The sequence below is a fragment of the Sparus aurata genome, chromosome 7 (genome assembly GCF_900880675.1).
Source record: "Sparus aurata chromosome 7, fSpaAur1.1, whole genome shotgun sequence".
Classification (NCBI taxonomy): domain Eukaryota; kingdom Metazoa; phylum Chordata; class Actinopteri; order Spariformes; family Sparidae; genus Sparus; species Sparus aurata.
The window spans coordinates 8,686,592-8,702,353 of NC_044193.1; the positions used below are offsets into that span (position 1 = coordinate 8,686,592).

General features: G+C 42.5%; 1 protein-coding gene across 2 annotated transcripts; it reads right to left on the reverse strand.

Annotated features, from left to right (window-relative positions):
* Positions 1-78: 78 nt before the first annotated feature.
* On the reverse strand, positions 79-15,186 carry LOC115585822 (sodium-coupled neutral amino acid transporter 3-like). Of its 2 annotated transcripts, none has more exons than XM_030424475.1 (16): positions 15,030-15,186; positions 11,060-11,161; positions 10,871-10,946; positions 10,616-10,731; positions 8,084-8,157; positions 7,855-7,947; positions 7,647-7,728; positions 7,445-7,527; positions 7,229-7,287; positions 6,341-6,475; positions 6,015-6,094; positions 5,803-5,903; positions 5,373-5,497; positions 2,109-2,253; positions 1,916-2,019; positions 79-1,443 (listed from the first exon to the last, which is right to left on the reverse strand). In XM_030424475.1, the coding sequence occupies exons 2-16, from the start codon at positions 11,098-11,100 to the stop codon at positions 1,339-1,341; spliced, it is 1,419 nt and encodes a 472-aa protein (XP_030280335.1). In that variant the 5' UTR covers positions 11,101-11,161; positions 15,030-15,186; the 3' UTR covers positions 79-1,338. The 2 variants fall into 2 exon arrangements, with proteins under 2 accessions (XP_030280335.1, XP_030280336.1); XM_030424476.1 differs by lacking the exon at positions 15,030-15,186 and adding an exon at positions 12,904-13,067.
* Positions 15,187-15,762: the final 576 nt, after the last annotated feature.

Here is a 15,762-nt window from a genome sequence, read left to right on the forward strand (position 1 = left end):
ACTGTTGCTCTCCTCCCGCTGCGGGTACGCTCATTATTACGTCCACACGTAACACTCAGATAAGAAAAGCAGCATAACTTCTGTACAAATGAAAGACATACTTTATTGACAGACAAATTAATTTAAAAATGTACAGGATGAATAACAAAGTCAAAGTGTATTTTTGCTCAAATTTTCAAGACATACAAAGAAGACTCCATTTGTTTTTTTTAACTTAAAAAGGTCATTATTATTCACCATACTGGACAGTTTCTGGGACTGCTAAAAAAGACAGACTTTTTAACACTGGATTTTTTTATTTATATACAATTTTTAAATGGCCTTTGCCGAACTTGGTAAAAAAAAAAAAAAGAGAGACAGAAAAATAAAGAGAAGTGTGTTTCAGCCCATTTAAACGTGACAACAGGGTAAAAATCTTTGGTTTTGCAGCTAAAGTGTTTGACGTGAAAACAAACCGCCTGTTGGCTCACGTGTGATTGTCAGTAACTGTCTGTCCGACCCCAATGAATAGCAGCTGAACGCCGCACGCCGCAGCGCGTCTGTTTGCATTAGGTTTGCATTTTTTTCCCCCCCCCCCAACACTTTCAAGATGATCACCTTTACAAAACGCCACGTTGAGTGGCAAGATGACCTCACAAAATGTCACATGAAGAAGAAGAGGTTTTTTGTAGATTGGAATGATGCAGACTAACCCCCTCGCTGATCACATTTAGCTGAATCTTAGAAGTTCAGGGACATTTTGGACAGCATCAGCAGATTTGATAGTCGCAATGGATGGATGAAGAAACTGAAATGTGTTTTGTGTGTGTGTGTGTGGTGAAAAGAAAACTCCTCAGAGAAGGAGGCGATTGTCTCGTTACACTATCAAATGTCTTTCCTGAAAAATTCTGAGATGGTAAGGGACGTAGATTGGAGGGATTTTGGCATTGACCGAGCTATTCCGTGGAATAATGCACACACACACTCTAAAATGGGATTTCCATTTGACTCATGCACTTCCCATTCATCCATGTCCTGTTGTGTTTTCTACACATGCCTCCAAACAGCATCCTAGCTGAGAGGCGTGACACAGGCTGGATTCTGTCACGCTCACTCGTCCGCGTTCTCTCCTCCATTACAGGGCCTTTTTTCTGCCTCATCACATTTCATAATGCTTTCTTTTTGTTTTGTTTTGGTTTTTTTTTTTGGTTTTCAAGCGAAGGTTCTCCACATATCCTTCATTTTGTGCAGCCGAACCTTCCTGTTTGGCTGAGAGCTCGGCAGATCAGGGGTAATTTAATGAAAGGGAGAGCTTTGGTTGGCATTCTGTTCATTGTAACTCCGTTCGCTCAGGGGCGGCTAGTGTCCGCCTCCGCTCCGGGACTCTCCGGTCGACCAGTCGATGATGATAAATGACAAACTCATGACCATGAACACGAATCCCAGTGCGGCGAAGCAGGCGGCCTGCAGGAGGGGAGGGAGAGAGAGCAACGTATTAAATACAAGATAATTCAAATAACTGAGATAAATTCAGAGCAGGGCCGCACAATCTATCATTTCAGCCGGGGCATCGCAATGTAGTAATGGTCACATCGCAGGATGTTCATTATCAAGTGAGGCAAATTAACTCTGACACATCATGTTAGAACATTTTGGCCACTAATAAAAGAGACAAACTTACATATTTCTAATTTCCCATGACTGATCTACAACATATGTCTGTCTTATATAACACACTTTAGTCCAATTGAATTGTCTTTTGAATACAGGAGAGTTTCTCTCTTATGAGTCACATGATGTTCAAGTTATCTAGAGGAAATTCCTGCATTGCATAATATGGGGAAAATGAGTCGCAGAAAACCAAACGACTGCAATGTAAGTTTTTTTTATCTTATTTATCATGCAGCCCAGAGTTAGAATGTCCTTAGAGCTGTACCGTAATCTTGGTTCTGGACAGTAGCGGCTCCTGCTCTTCAGGGACGATCCGGATGTAGAAGATTCCGGGTAGGATGAAGATGAGACTCGGGGCAGATGTGGCTCCTGAGGGATGAAGGAGAAGATGGTTACACAGTGCGCAGATGATATCATTTTGCAGCGCGAATCGCGTCGTCTGTCCCGCGTGGACGTACCGATCAGGCCGAAGATGTCGCGGATGGACGGCACCAAGATCACAAGCAAGTTGACCAAGAAGAGGAGGCAGAACGCGATGCCGATGTGAATGGCCCAGCTGAAAGGCTTGTCGGCGAACAGGATCTGAAGCAGGGCCCTGCGGATCTGCAGCGGGAAGGAAAGAGAGAGGGAGAGTGTTACTGACAAAACTGTTTGAGACGATACAGGACAGAGCGGCACGCAATATAAGAGTATTACCAACGGAAAGGATGAGAAGACCTGACAGTGATTTTCTATTTCTCTTTGGGAAAAACTGAAGTTGAGGAGTGTCTATTCTTAAGCAACTCTTAAATAAAAAAAACTTTGGGGTAATAATCAATGAGAGAGTGACACATAAATAAATCATATCAAATCAAAACTGCCTAAATCCGTCACAACACTGCACAAAACACAAAAAAAGGACAACTTAACTCATAACTCACTATTCTTTACTTCTCGCTCATAGTTTTCACACAAAACATACTGAAGAGAAACAATTTCAAAAACGAGCACAAATTCCACGTTTCCAATGCAAACAAGGGCCACAAGAACAGTCAGTAAAGCTTATTAAAACAACCCCACCGACTCATTATTTGGGAATTCATGAGCCTTTGAAACGCCAGGCCTCAGAGTATAAAAGTCTACAAATGATCTACCGAGCAAACGACTGAATACTTCCTAATTTTACACGAGGGGGTTGATTCAAATGAGGAAGAGCGGGTGTCATATCAGGGCCAGTTATTAAAAAGAAATGGAGGGCAGTGGGCGGAAGACAAATATAAATAGATAAAATAGTGTGTGTGAAAGTACAAATGGGGTCAAATTAGGGAATTCAGATCAAGTCATACATGTACATTTGAGAAAATGTACAAACAAACATCACAGTTTGGAAATTGTTGATGATCTGTTTTTAGCCATGTTTTCTCCGAAGCACTTTAAGTATTATGCTCTCTGAACTCTTGCACAACTCGTGGTGATTGCACCTAAAAATATGTATGTGCGTAGGCCGGGTTGTTCCCCGAGGATAACTCTTTTACTCTTACAGTAGTTGGGGAACAGCTGTGAACACTGTCTCAACTCTTAAGAAGCTGATGAGTTTACTAACGGGCCCACTGAGACGTGTGCTGTACAGTCCTGCTTGATAAACACACTGGAAACTTTTTGTCCCTCTCTTGATCTTACGCAACCTCACACTCACTACACACAGAACGCATGTGCGGTTCATTATTACGACAAGGCGACTGGCTTTTTTCTGGAGAAAAGGCTGCAGGCAAAAAGACAAACAGGCTGCTGAAGAAACAGGAGCCGAGAAATCCTCCACCAGAGCGCAGACGGCAGGACGGTTTCTGGTTGTCTGCAGGGTTTTAACGCTACTCTTTAGGATCGGATCGGTGTGCGAGCTACCTCAAATGAAGGGGGGAACGGAGTGTTTCTTTTGGTACCATCTACAACTTTTGATAATGGAAATGTTCTTCAATGTAACGAACTGAACTGAACTGAACCCCACTGTTTGGTAGACGCCATGTTTTTGTTTTGTCTGCCTCCGTCTGTGCTATTAATCATATTTTCTTTATTTGTTTTCTTTTATTTCAGTTTATACACTGCCATTTTTGCTAGTGAAATGGTAATGATTTTTTAGAACATAATGTTTGATTTAGTTTAATGTTTTGATATAATGATTATGATGTATGATCAACCTGCTGTAATTGTGTATTATTGACCAGAAAAAGACAAACTTACTAACTCTAACTTAACTTATTACACAAGAGTAAAGGCTGATCCAGTCTTTATCACCACCAGTAACATCCCACTGCTGTCGAGAAGCTGTTAGGTAAAGCTGCTAAGCTCCTATAGGCCCCAGCTTTCACTCACTGACACGTTAATAGGCATTTAGACAACATAGCTTCTCATGTTTAAGGAATGAGACGAGAAGTGAAACATACTTAAGCGTCTCGACCATGTTCAGCAGCAGCTCTGTGCTCTCTGTGCAGATGTTCGGAATTAAAGGTACAGTCCGAGATTTTGTCAAGAGAGTTAAACCTGTAAACCTTGAAAAAAGGCTTTTTGAAAAAAGAAAAAACATGTTTGCTGCTCTGCTGTTTGTTCTCAACAATTCCTTTTTTCCACTCACTTGGAAACTCAAAACTGATGTTACCCTAGAAAAAGCTAACGATGGCCGTTCTAGCTTCTGTTGATAACTCTGAAGTTTTACACAGTCAGAACACTATTGAAACAGAGACAGACGTTTCATTCGGGCACAGCCCTGAAACAGCACAGCATTTAGTTTCAGTACCTTGATATAACGTTGGTCTCTGAGCCACACGTGTATCAGTTATGTGGTGCAGAGGCTGCATCAGCAACGTGTCAAGCTGTTTGGAAGTGAATTAAATGTTCCCGTGTGGAGCGCCTCGGGCTCGGCTCCGGGTCCACTGATCTTAAGTCTCAACCACCAGGGGTCATCCTTCACAATGATGACTTGAAATATTACACAGACAATCTACAACTGCCTACGCACTGAATGTAAGACATTAATGTCTGGTCATCTCATTTGAAGAATATCATCATGCGTTTTATCCTCACTATAACGCAGTGATGCTCCTCTTGTGATGTATTTTTATATTCTTAGACATTCAAACTGGGAACCTTCTTCCTTTAACTTATCATTCTGACGTAAATACTGATTACAAAGCGTAATGGCTGTAGAAAATTGGCAGTGTCTATGTTTCCCTCTGCGTCTCTCCCTCCACTGCGCTGCTCGGTCTGCCAACAGTCTGAATTCTTCCCAGAAAAGCAAAAGGTTTCCGATTACGGCACAAAAGAAGTGCGTCTGCCATTGTGCAACAGAGACTACTGAATATTTTCTTGATAAATAAATCAGATTTTACGCCAATAAAATGTAGCAAATAAAAAAAAAAATGATGGATGGATTTGGAGATATTCAATTTGCTATCATAGGACATTAAGAACCCAGTAATATTCACAAGCAGGACCTTCTTTCACAACAACTGATGATCCAATTGATACGTTTTTAAAATTATTCAGCTAATTATTCTGTTTCTGTATTCTTTTACTCTCCTCGTTTGTGTCTCTTGGTGTGATTGATTTTATCTGAACTTTTGTTATTTTTGAGGTGGGTTGTTTCTTTTTTATGTTTTTAAACTGAAAGATACCGTGAGAATTATCGTCTTTTAATTCTTGTTTTGGTGTAAAGACTCTCACTAAACTAGTGTGATAGACGGTCTTACCGGGAAAAGAACGACGGGGACGGTCAGCGTGACGGCCACCAGCACGGCCAGACGCACGCAGAGGACCAGGACATCCAGGGGGTCCACACGGCTGTAGGTGTGCAACAGCTCCGACTCCACATTACCTGCCCACAGAGAGACACATTGACATATCTCATGTGGACTGGATGCTCATTCACAACATTTTTTTTTTTTTACATTTTACGCCATTTGTCCAAAGCGACTTACAGCAATTCTTAAATTCATACACTGATTAAGTATCTTGTTCAAAGACACTTCGACATGGGGAATCGAACTGGCGACATTATAACAATATGCTGACTCTCGCCACAACACTTCAAAATCCGTATGGAGTTTTGTGTGCAAGTCTTGCCAACCACAACGTTCGAACAAGGTGACCTCTGACTGTCAGGAGGGAGGAGACTCTTACCATAAAAGGTGAGGTAACCAAACAGAGCGGTGAGCAGGTACATGACGAACATGGCCATGATGGAGATGTTGGCCACACCCTGCATACGCTTCTTGGTGGCACTGGAGTAATGTTGAGCAAAAAAGAGAAAAAAAAAACTCATGTTAATTTCTCTAAAACACTTCATGTGATGATAAAGGACTCCACATTTGGATTGTGAGACGTTTGCTTACTCTCGTAGCTCCGTGTAGATGGGCAGCACCTCGGGGTGGCAGACAAAGGCGAAGGCCAGAATGGGGATGGTGTACGCCGTCTAGAAGCCAAAGACACTGAAGGTCAGCAAAAAAAGACTGCACAGCATTTTTTTAAAGTCCAGCAGGCAACACAAGGAAACGCTTGTCTCATCCCCGACACTGCTGTTGACACAGCACACCTCAGTGCTGACACAACACGCTCCGTTGGAGAACGCGTGGCGGTGAACTTGCCGAGAAATAAACACACGGCGGACAATTCAGGAAAAGGCAGACGCAAGCAATGTAAACATGTTTCTTCCTCTCACCTGAGAGTTGACGGTAAACATTTTGGCCTCGCACTGGTCGTCCGTCGCATTGATGTGAACGTGGTCATGAAAAGAAGTCTGGTTATGATGATCATCTCCGAAAGGACAGGCGATGTTGAACCTCTTGTAGATCACCTTGGGAGACAACAAAACATCGGTGAACGGAAGGACAAAAACAGAATGGAGGAACAGTTCAGACAGGCTTCGCACTACACAGCTTTTTAAACCTTTTGAAATGGTATTTTTGCTTATTGTGGTGTCGTTTCTTGGAGTATTTTCAAATGATAACGGTAATCAGAATAATGACCAAAAAGATTTCTTAACAACCCATAACTTTTTTTGAACCCTGTACATATTTTAAGTTTTTGGGTACAACAGTGTTTTGATCAGCTGCAACAGAAATATTTTCTTTGTGCCTACGTTTACATTTTTTGCATACTGTTAAGTTATTTCTGTGAGTATCTATAAATGCTCCACATGCTCACAACTACAAAATAGGCCGTTATCAAAACTACATAATGCACTATGTTAAAAACGACTGACTATTTCTCTCAACCAGGATCATAGAAATGATAAAAGGAAAATTCAAGTACTTTTGAACCACTTTCAAAGTAGATTACTTCAGAACTCCAGAAATGTCCAGATGATTATCATCACATCTAAATCGTTACCACAGAGTTCACAGAATTCCTTTATACCCACAGGATGTTTTCATTCCAAATATAAAAAGTTTTCTGGTTTACATGATTGAACGTTCAGATAAAACACCAGATTGAAAATCCAGCATCGAGGAGTATATTTGAATTCGAGCATGTCCCTGCGTTTAAAGTCACGATGGCTAAGCATTTTCCAAACTTTGCATGAACTCTGTCAATAGTTCAAACTTACCGAAATGAGGAAAAACACCATGCAGGAGAGGGAGAAGCCGCTGGTGTAGCCCAAGTAACCTGCGTTGCAACGATAACAAGATGTAGAATGATTCAGAGTCAAGGAAAGTGATGGTAACTTTAGTTTCAGGACAGGGATGTGAGGTGAACATAAAAAAAAAGGTGGCAGTGGAGACGTGACGTACGTGGAAGTGTGATGACAGAATGAAAAACATACCAAGTTGTCTCATGAGTGCTAGAGGAAGGATGATGAGAGCGCTAACAATGATGATCAAGTAGTTTCCATTCAAGTACCACTCTCTAAGAGACAGCCAGACAGACATGTAAAGAAAAAAAAATCAGGACACAACAAAAAAACTAAAACAGGATCTACTGTGGTGTGCATGAATCATCGTCACTCATATCACTCAGACGCTCACCCAGTGTTTTCGTGTTTACTGAGGAAAGCTTGAATAACCAGAGGGAGCTCAGACTTGACGATGAAGAGGTAGCTGGACATTGCTGGAAGGCAAGTGGAAGCAGTGTTATTTTAGCGTTGCTTACTTACGCAGGTCGACTCTCATCCTATCGAATGCTTTACACTCACGGATGTCAGGCATGAACATGAAAGGAATGGCATGACAGTACCTCCGATGTTGTGTATCGTTATGATGACGGCGGCCAGCACTTTTCCCGGGGGACCAAAAGCCCGGTTCCCAAGCTGCTCATAAGCTCGAATGCCTGAAGAACCACACACACACACAAACACACAAATACACACACACACACACACACACACATAAATGTGATTAATGCTGAACTCAACCTCCCTGCTACGAATGCTGAGTTATGTGTGTTGATTCTGGCGCTGGCTTACCGACGACTCCGGCACTTTTCAGCAGGAGATGAATTGAATATGCAGACAGAATGGCGATGCATATCAACAGGAGTCTGAAAGACACACAAGCAGAGAGATCTGTTGGGAATGAAGTTCATGTCAAGAAAAAAATGACAGAAACGGTCTCATAAACATGGACATTGTTCTTATATGAGAGTTAAAATGTTGCCCATTATGTAGATCAGGGGGGCCCAAACTTTACCCCGTAAAGAGCCAAAACTCAAAATGAATGGCGAGCCACACTCAAAAAGCAAACACCCATTGCATTATATTATATTTCATTATATTGTATGGTTAACATTAGGGCTGCACAATCATTCGACATATCATTGAAAATGCATTATGGCTGCGAACAAGTTTAAAATCATTGTGGCTGACACACACAATGCTGACACAGCGTTATAATCAACCAAACCTCTTGAAATGCGAGTGTTAGGAGAAATTGTCTAAATGATGCAGCCATTTAAAAAAGAAAAGACTTATTGTGGCTTTTTCTTGCAAATTCGATTCCACTCTCATGTGTTTCTGCTAAATATGTGCAACCTGGAACAAAAAGCTTGAAACAACTATCCAGTCTTTGTCAAAGCTTTGGCCTGTTTCCCATGTTTCCAGTATTCATCCTAAGCTAAGCTAACCGGCTACTGAGGCTACTGTACAGGCATTACAGTTGCATGGATCTTGTTATTGCTCTCTTCTGTTATCTCCTTATATCTGTACTTCTACCACATGGCGATGCCTCGGCCTGCTCCCCTCGTGGATCCACCCTCTTCACGTGTATTTCATAGAATCTACTTGTATCAGATATTTTGTCAATGAAATACGTAAACTATGATTTTGTTGTTCTGTAGATGCCACGTCTATTTCATGTCTGTACGTCCTGGGAGACGGATCCGGCCTCCGTGGCTCTTCCTTCTTTTTTTGTTTATTTAGTCGAAGAGTCGAAGGACACTGTACAGAGTGTAAAGCCCACTAAGATTACTGTATATGTAATGTTTTCGAGTAGAATAAAGACTTTCCTTTACTAAATCTAAAGCTAAGAGTCAAAGTACTGTAGACTTCTCCTGCAGAGGTGTCCTGCCCTCCACTCCCTCTGTTCTCCTGATGTAAGGAAACACGTGTTTGAAACAGACAGCAACAAATGTCAGATTATCACGATTTCAATAGCTTTGCAAAAGTGATCATTCCCCCTAATTGTGAATCATGTAGCAAACACAATATCTGTCAGAATAATCGCAATATCTCAAATTGATTTCAGCATCGATAGACACATGTTGTGGCCTTAAGTGAACCTCACGGAGGGCCAACTTTGGCTCACAGGCCCCACGTTGGGATGCTCTGATCTAAATAAGTGCAGACAGAATGAAAAAAAAAAAAAAACCTATTATATAGAAGGTTCTTCAGTTATTTTCTACAATTCTAATGAAATCATTAAAAATCTTTTAAATCATTGTCTTCTCTGTTTTTGTTTTCTTCCACCCACACAAGTGAGGTTGTCTCTGAGAGACTGGCTCTCCAGCGGCCCCCCCCCCACAGCCACATAGCACAAGACTGATCCATGCAGGCGTGTCTTGGATCTGATCACTGCTGGGCTATTTATACCCACTCCAATCTGATTTAGGGAAGCTGCGTGTGTATGAGCTCTAATGTACACTCTGACAGATCAGGCCTCGTACTGGGACAGCCGTGCTGTATATAAACAGTGTTACACCTACAACTCACACAGGTGGAGGCGGAAACACGCATTCTCAAGCACGGAGCCCATCCCCCCCCCCCCCCCGCAACCACACATACCTGTCCAAACACAAGCACGTACGCACACAGTCAGATGATACAAACACGTCCCTCTCGTCCTACTTTCTCGCCTTATATGGATCCTCCAGTGACTATTTTCCAATCTGTATCCACCGACACAAAACTTCTGCAGCCCGGTCCTGATTCTAATGCTGACATCAAACCCTGATTCTAGACAAAAGCGATGGCAAAATGTACTCTCTTTTCAAGCAAGAGACGCAAAGAGCTTCACAGCTTAAAAGGGCATAAAACAAATCACGCAACATAGTGAAAAGCAAAACATTCACAAATTAGCTGGGTTAAAAAATAAATAAACCGTTTTTTAAGAGAAGCCATTAAGAAATACCTCCTTGAACAAGCGAGGACCAGCCAACATGACTTCAGTTAGCAAAAATCCTCCCTGTGTCAGTCTACAAGTCGTAAACTGAAACACACACACACACAAACACACACACACACACAAAACCAACAGCCCAACTCTACTCTTGGAACCTCGGTGGGTCTGCATGCTCGTCTTTACCAAAATACTGAATATAAATCACAAGAAGCTGAAGTCCATATACAGAGGTCCTTGTTGCGTAAGAGGACAGAATATTACAACCTCCATCACTGGGCTGTGCTTCAAAAACACACACACACACAGACACACACACACACACACACACACACACAGTTAAATCAAAACAGGGCCTGGACTGCGTGTTTGGCCGGCGTACTCACATAAAAAGAATGATTCCGGTGTTGGACATCGCGTAAGCCAATCCCAGAATTCCACTGCCCATGATGGCGTTACTGAGGTTAAAGATGGACATGCCAAAAGAAGTCTTTCCCTCGAACTGCAGCAAGACGACAACAAGAGGATGTTACACAAGACAAATCAATCCACGAGCTACCAGAAAACATCGATAGCGGCGGCTGTATCTTATTTGACATCTCGGTTGGTTTTCAGCGGTGCAGCTGCAGAGGAGCACTCACGTCTGTAAAGTGGGTTTCTTTCTTGGCGCCAGCTTTGTGCGGGAGAAACTCCTCATGTTCGGCCAGCTCATCAAAACTAACAATGGGGGAAAAAAATGTGGTTTTAATAGACACATTGAGGGCATTTTAATTTTGCTGTGATTATAATGTATGTGCATCATGGGTTACTCTGACAGTGGTGAGTCTTACCCATCATCCCTGCTGTGTCCGTTCATCTTCTGAAGCTCCATTCTGGTGGCTTTTGGTTGTGACTTGACAGACTTTGGAGATCTACTTCAAATGTTTACCTGGCTGGAAATGAGGAGAAGCAAATGTTTGATTTATGACCTGCTTACGCACCAAAATCCCCTCCTAGAGTTGTCCATCGAGGCTTGACGTCAGCTGGCATCTTGTACACACAGATTGATCGCACTTCTTTACAGTACTCGAGCGGGCTGACATCAGCACGAGTCTTTATCATGTGTACATTTCTTCTGGGTGAAACATCTTTTTCGTAGATCTTGTCTTAACCTGTTGAGGTTAAGATAAGAACAGCGAATGGGGACTTCCGAGAAGCTGAAGAAGAATCCTGATGTGTTTTTTTTCTCACAATGCTAGAGTAACGCTACAGTGACAGCGATGGTGTTTTAAATGCCCTCACCCTTTTAAAGGCAGACATGCTTGTTATTTGTACTTGAACAGGAAGCTTTCAGAAACACTGAATATGACTAATGTGATACAAACTGAAATTGCTATATGACCTCAAAAGGGCAAACCTATTTATAAAGTTTCGAGACATGCACCACAGTCATTTTTTCTGCTTGCCAAGGACAACAAGAATGTTGTTTTTTCATGTTTCTTTTTTTTCTGCAGCAATCTTCTGGCTTCACCTCGGGGTTCTGATCGATCCCAAAACTGTGCTAACAGATGAACGCGGCAGTTAATAGCAAAAGAGGGCACTTTTGCGATTTAAGTCCATTTAAAGCTTGTGTGACATGAAAAGGCTTTAAATAACAGATGTTGTCCGAGGACTTATGTTGCTCTAATCTGCTGTGGGCCACACAAAAGCTGGCATGGGCGGCCTCTCTGGGAATGAGCGTAGGTCCGTGCTCCTGCCGCGGGGTCATGGGATACTTCCCTTTCTCTGAGGGTCTGACTGTCCTCAGGATTTTCACATCCGACCCCCCGAGGACGCGCTCGCACTACAATGTGCCATTCCTTTATGAGTTCCACACAACACCAGAACCATTTATGTTCCTACGCTCATCTGTGAATGAAGCGGCCCTGTTGACATGCAATAATCCATACAGATTGGAGGTTGATAGCGGTGGGCCACAGAGATAAACAAAGGGTTCCTGTGTAAATGCTGGCTATTTAGCCTAAATACAGGGTAGCGTTTTCCCCGCAAACTGGCCTCAGGTCAAGTTTGGTTTGTGTTACTTTTTTAGCTTCATACCCGATGACTTTCCCATGGAACGTGGCCAACACACACGTCCACCAAAGCACAGGCTGAAACTCACGAATGCTTTTCATAATTGAGGTCTCACGGAAAAGCCAGTTTCCACTCTCACGTTGCGAAAGGCAGATTTTCCAGCAGCCAATTTCAGGTGGGAGAGATAAAGCAACTAGACAAACCTGGTTAACTAGAAACCGTGTTGGATATTTCACTGGCCTCGAAGGTAACTCTAACACAGTGCAAACAGTAAAATAGTGGAAAAAAAGGAATAAAAACAAGAAAAAGTGCTTATTTTCCATTTGTTTAGCCAACCATCTTTCCAAACAAACCCCCTCCCAACCCCTAAATTCCCTTCACAGGGTGAGAAAAAAAAGATTTAAATAATCCCATTCAGTAATCTATATAATAATGAACACCACATTTGAAATTAAACACAGTAGACCATACTGTAGCCTCACAATCCAGCAGAGCGCACCACATGGCTTTTTGTCTGACGCAAGACCAGCTCACTATTGACAGTTAGCCCTTCCCTTCCCTTCCTCAACATCTCAAACACAAGGACACACACACACACACACACATTTCTAAAGCAACTTACCCTGATGGTCAAGAACAAGGCTAGTTTTCTTTTCTGATTAATGGCAGGATAAATCCGTCTGCACGTTAACTAAATGTTTTGTTTTTTTTCTCCAATGTTTATATATAGCTTTGTTCTTAGGAGCCTCTCCAAAGCTCCTTGGTAGTGTGAGTGAGTGTAGTGAAGAGAGGAGAGAGTGAGAGAGATTACAGGCTGGGAGGGAGCGAGCGGGAAATGGGAACACCCATACTTTAACCCTTTGTTAAGCACCTTACAGGTAGTATCACAGCTGCAAAGAGAACCGGAGGGATCCACTCACCAGGTGTCTGCACCAGGAAGGTGTCAACAGCGACGCCCAAACAAAAGGGGGGGGGAATTAAATTTAGGGTATTTTTTTTCAGAGACAGACTGCAGTTCAAGGCCACAGGTAATCCCAGGGAACCCATCCAATCAACAGGGCTTCTGCTGTTCATACTGGAGACTAATTACCATGTCATTACAGAGTATGCATGTGGGGAGGGAGTCATCTGAGTGGGTTTTTTGTTCCAGCATGGGCGGATACTCACTGACAGTTTACATCCTGCTGGAAGTCACAGTGATGGTAATTAGCTTAGGAGATAAGTGCTTTTTTAAGATTGCCCACATGTGATTGTGCTTAGGAGTGGAAACATTGTGCATTACTGCGAGTTATCGTGAACCTGACCTGGCGTTTAACAGTGGAAACGGCCGGGTCCAGCAACATTTACTCATTCCTCAAGAGTACTTTCAGTTGGCCGATAAAGTTCAGCAGATATGAGGTCCGCCTGCACACCCCAGAAAACACCCAAATTGTCTTTATCTGAGCCTGACACAAAGCCTTGACTGGAACAAGATCTAATCTGCTGGTAGTTTTTTTTCTCTTATTTCCTCTTCTTGAGGTCGAGCTGAAACGCATGTTGCCCTTTTAGACTATTTAGTTTACATCCACGGTCACATTACTCACCTAGATACCAATACATGGCAAAGAAATGATGAAAAAAAAAAAAAAAATTCTTTGTGTGTTTTTTTTTGTATTTGTCAAAATCAGATTTCTTCCTGCAAAACTAAATGTCATGTGCAGTCACGTAAGCTTGTACTAACCAATTTCAGCCAATAACATAATGACATCCGACCTTCAATCAATCTCCAACTTTACGCTGAGTGACTGGTGTGGAGTGTCCCTGGAGTGTTTCACCGATTGCTGCACAAAAAAACACAAATCTAGAACTTTATTCACAGATTCATTTATAATAAAGCTGCACTGTCAGTTATTCCACTTGAGAATGAAAGAGACAAAATGAAAACAAGATGTTTCTTGCTTGGGCTACATTAAAAATCTGCCAATGGAACAAGTTTTTCTAAAAACAAGTGACCAAACTCTCACTGAATGTTACTCTTTAGGTGCTGGCGTCGACTCTATTTCTACATATTGTGACAAGAAGTTGGACCAATACACATGCGGTGAGTTGTTGCAGTTTGCACATAACAGGAAAAACAAAAATATCACTTCCATATTTCAAAAAAATGTTCTCAAGTTATTTGGAGCAGCGTGAAAACAAAACATCAGCTCTGTGCAGGCAGACTGTAGTGATGGAAACATTAATGGCTCCCTCGAATCACCTTAAATGACCTCACAGTTGAAGTCGGTTCCACGGGTGATTTGGAAAAACCCAGGACAAAGCAGCGAGCCTATAACATTACAAACTCGTGTAACATAAAGTTCAGCAGGAGACATTTTATCTGCATTAAACCCTGCATCCAACACTTAATGTTATTTTCACACCGCTCGTGACAGCGTTTGGAGCAAGATGATCTCCCATTTCAGTGAGTCATTTAAAAATCCTAGCTCATGTGCTGTGCGTACTGCCAGCATGTCACAAAAAGAACGGACTGCAATCAAGAGTAAAACAAAGATCTTCATCTGAAAAGTTCAACAGGAGCTGAAGCTGACGAATGGTATTCTTATGTCTACTGCCAGTCAAATCCACACAAACTGAGACTATCAGCGTAAATAATGATACGTTTGTTCGGTATCCCCCCCACGTGTATGAATAGGAAGTTGTGTCGTGGCTTAAATGCTGGAGCAGCTGACTTGTGTAGGCCTTGTGAGGCCCTCTTCTGGTACTCACCTCTCCAGTAACAGTGAGACAAAGGGATGTCTTCAATCTGGACGGTAGTGACAGGGTAAAACGTTTAAAGGAGCTGGCTGGTTCAATCCCCAAAATCTGCCTTTCACAGAGCCATGAAGTTCTCGTCAGCTGGAAGAGGAGGCAAAAAAAAAAAATGGGGGAAGGAGGGAGGCAATAATTGCGCGCGTTCAGAGACATCCTGCCCCGTCACAAGCAAAGCCACTCCCCACTCTGCAAGCCTGCTCGGGCCACACTTGGTGCTCTGTCACTTCATGAAATACTGCCAGTCTAAGTGTGCATATCTGGACACTGTCAGCATTGATCCCAGTGTTTCAAGCAGCGTCTCTAATGAAATGTAGAACCTAAAGCTGAGGGATAAAAACTGGATTCTGACTGTAATTCTCTGCCTACAATTACAGTGCAGCAGCTGTGAAGCCGGTGGTGCCAATAAAACGTGTTGCTGTGCAAAATGTTCTTGTCGTTTCTTTTCTAAGATTCAGCTTTGTGTCATCAGCTCACTGCCGTTGCCATCTAGTGGACACAAAGTCACAGAACGGATCAGCAGGGATGTGTACCAAAGCCTGGTATTAAACGGGCCCCTGGGCTATTTTTTTAAGAGCTGTACTACTGAGAAACTCTGACATGAATGACACATTTTAACTTTTTAGTGTAGCTTGTTTAACCTAATCCCTCGACCAGCAGACAGCAATCACATCAGCAGAGGGAGTTGGAC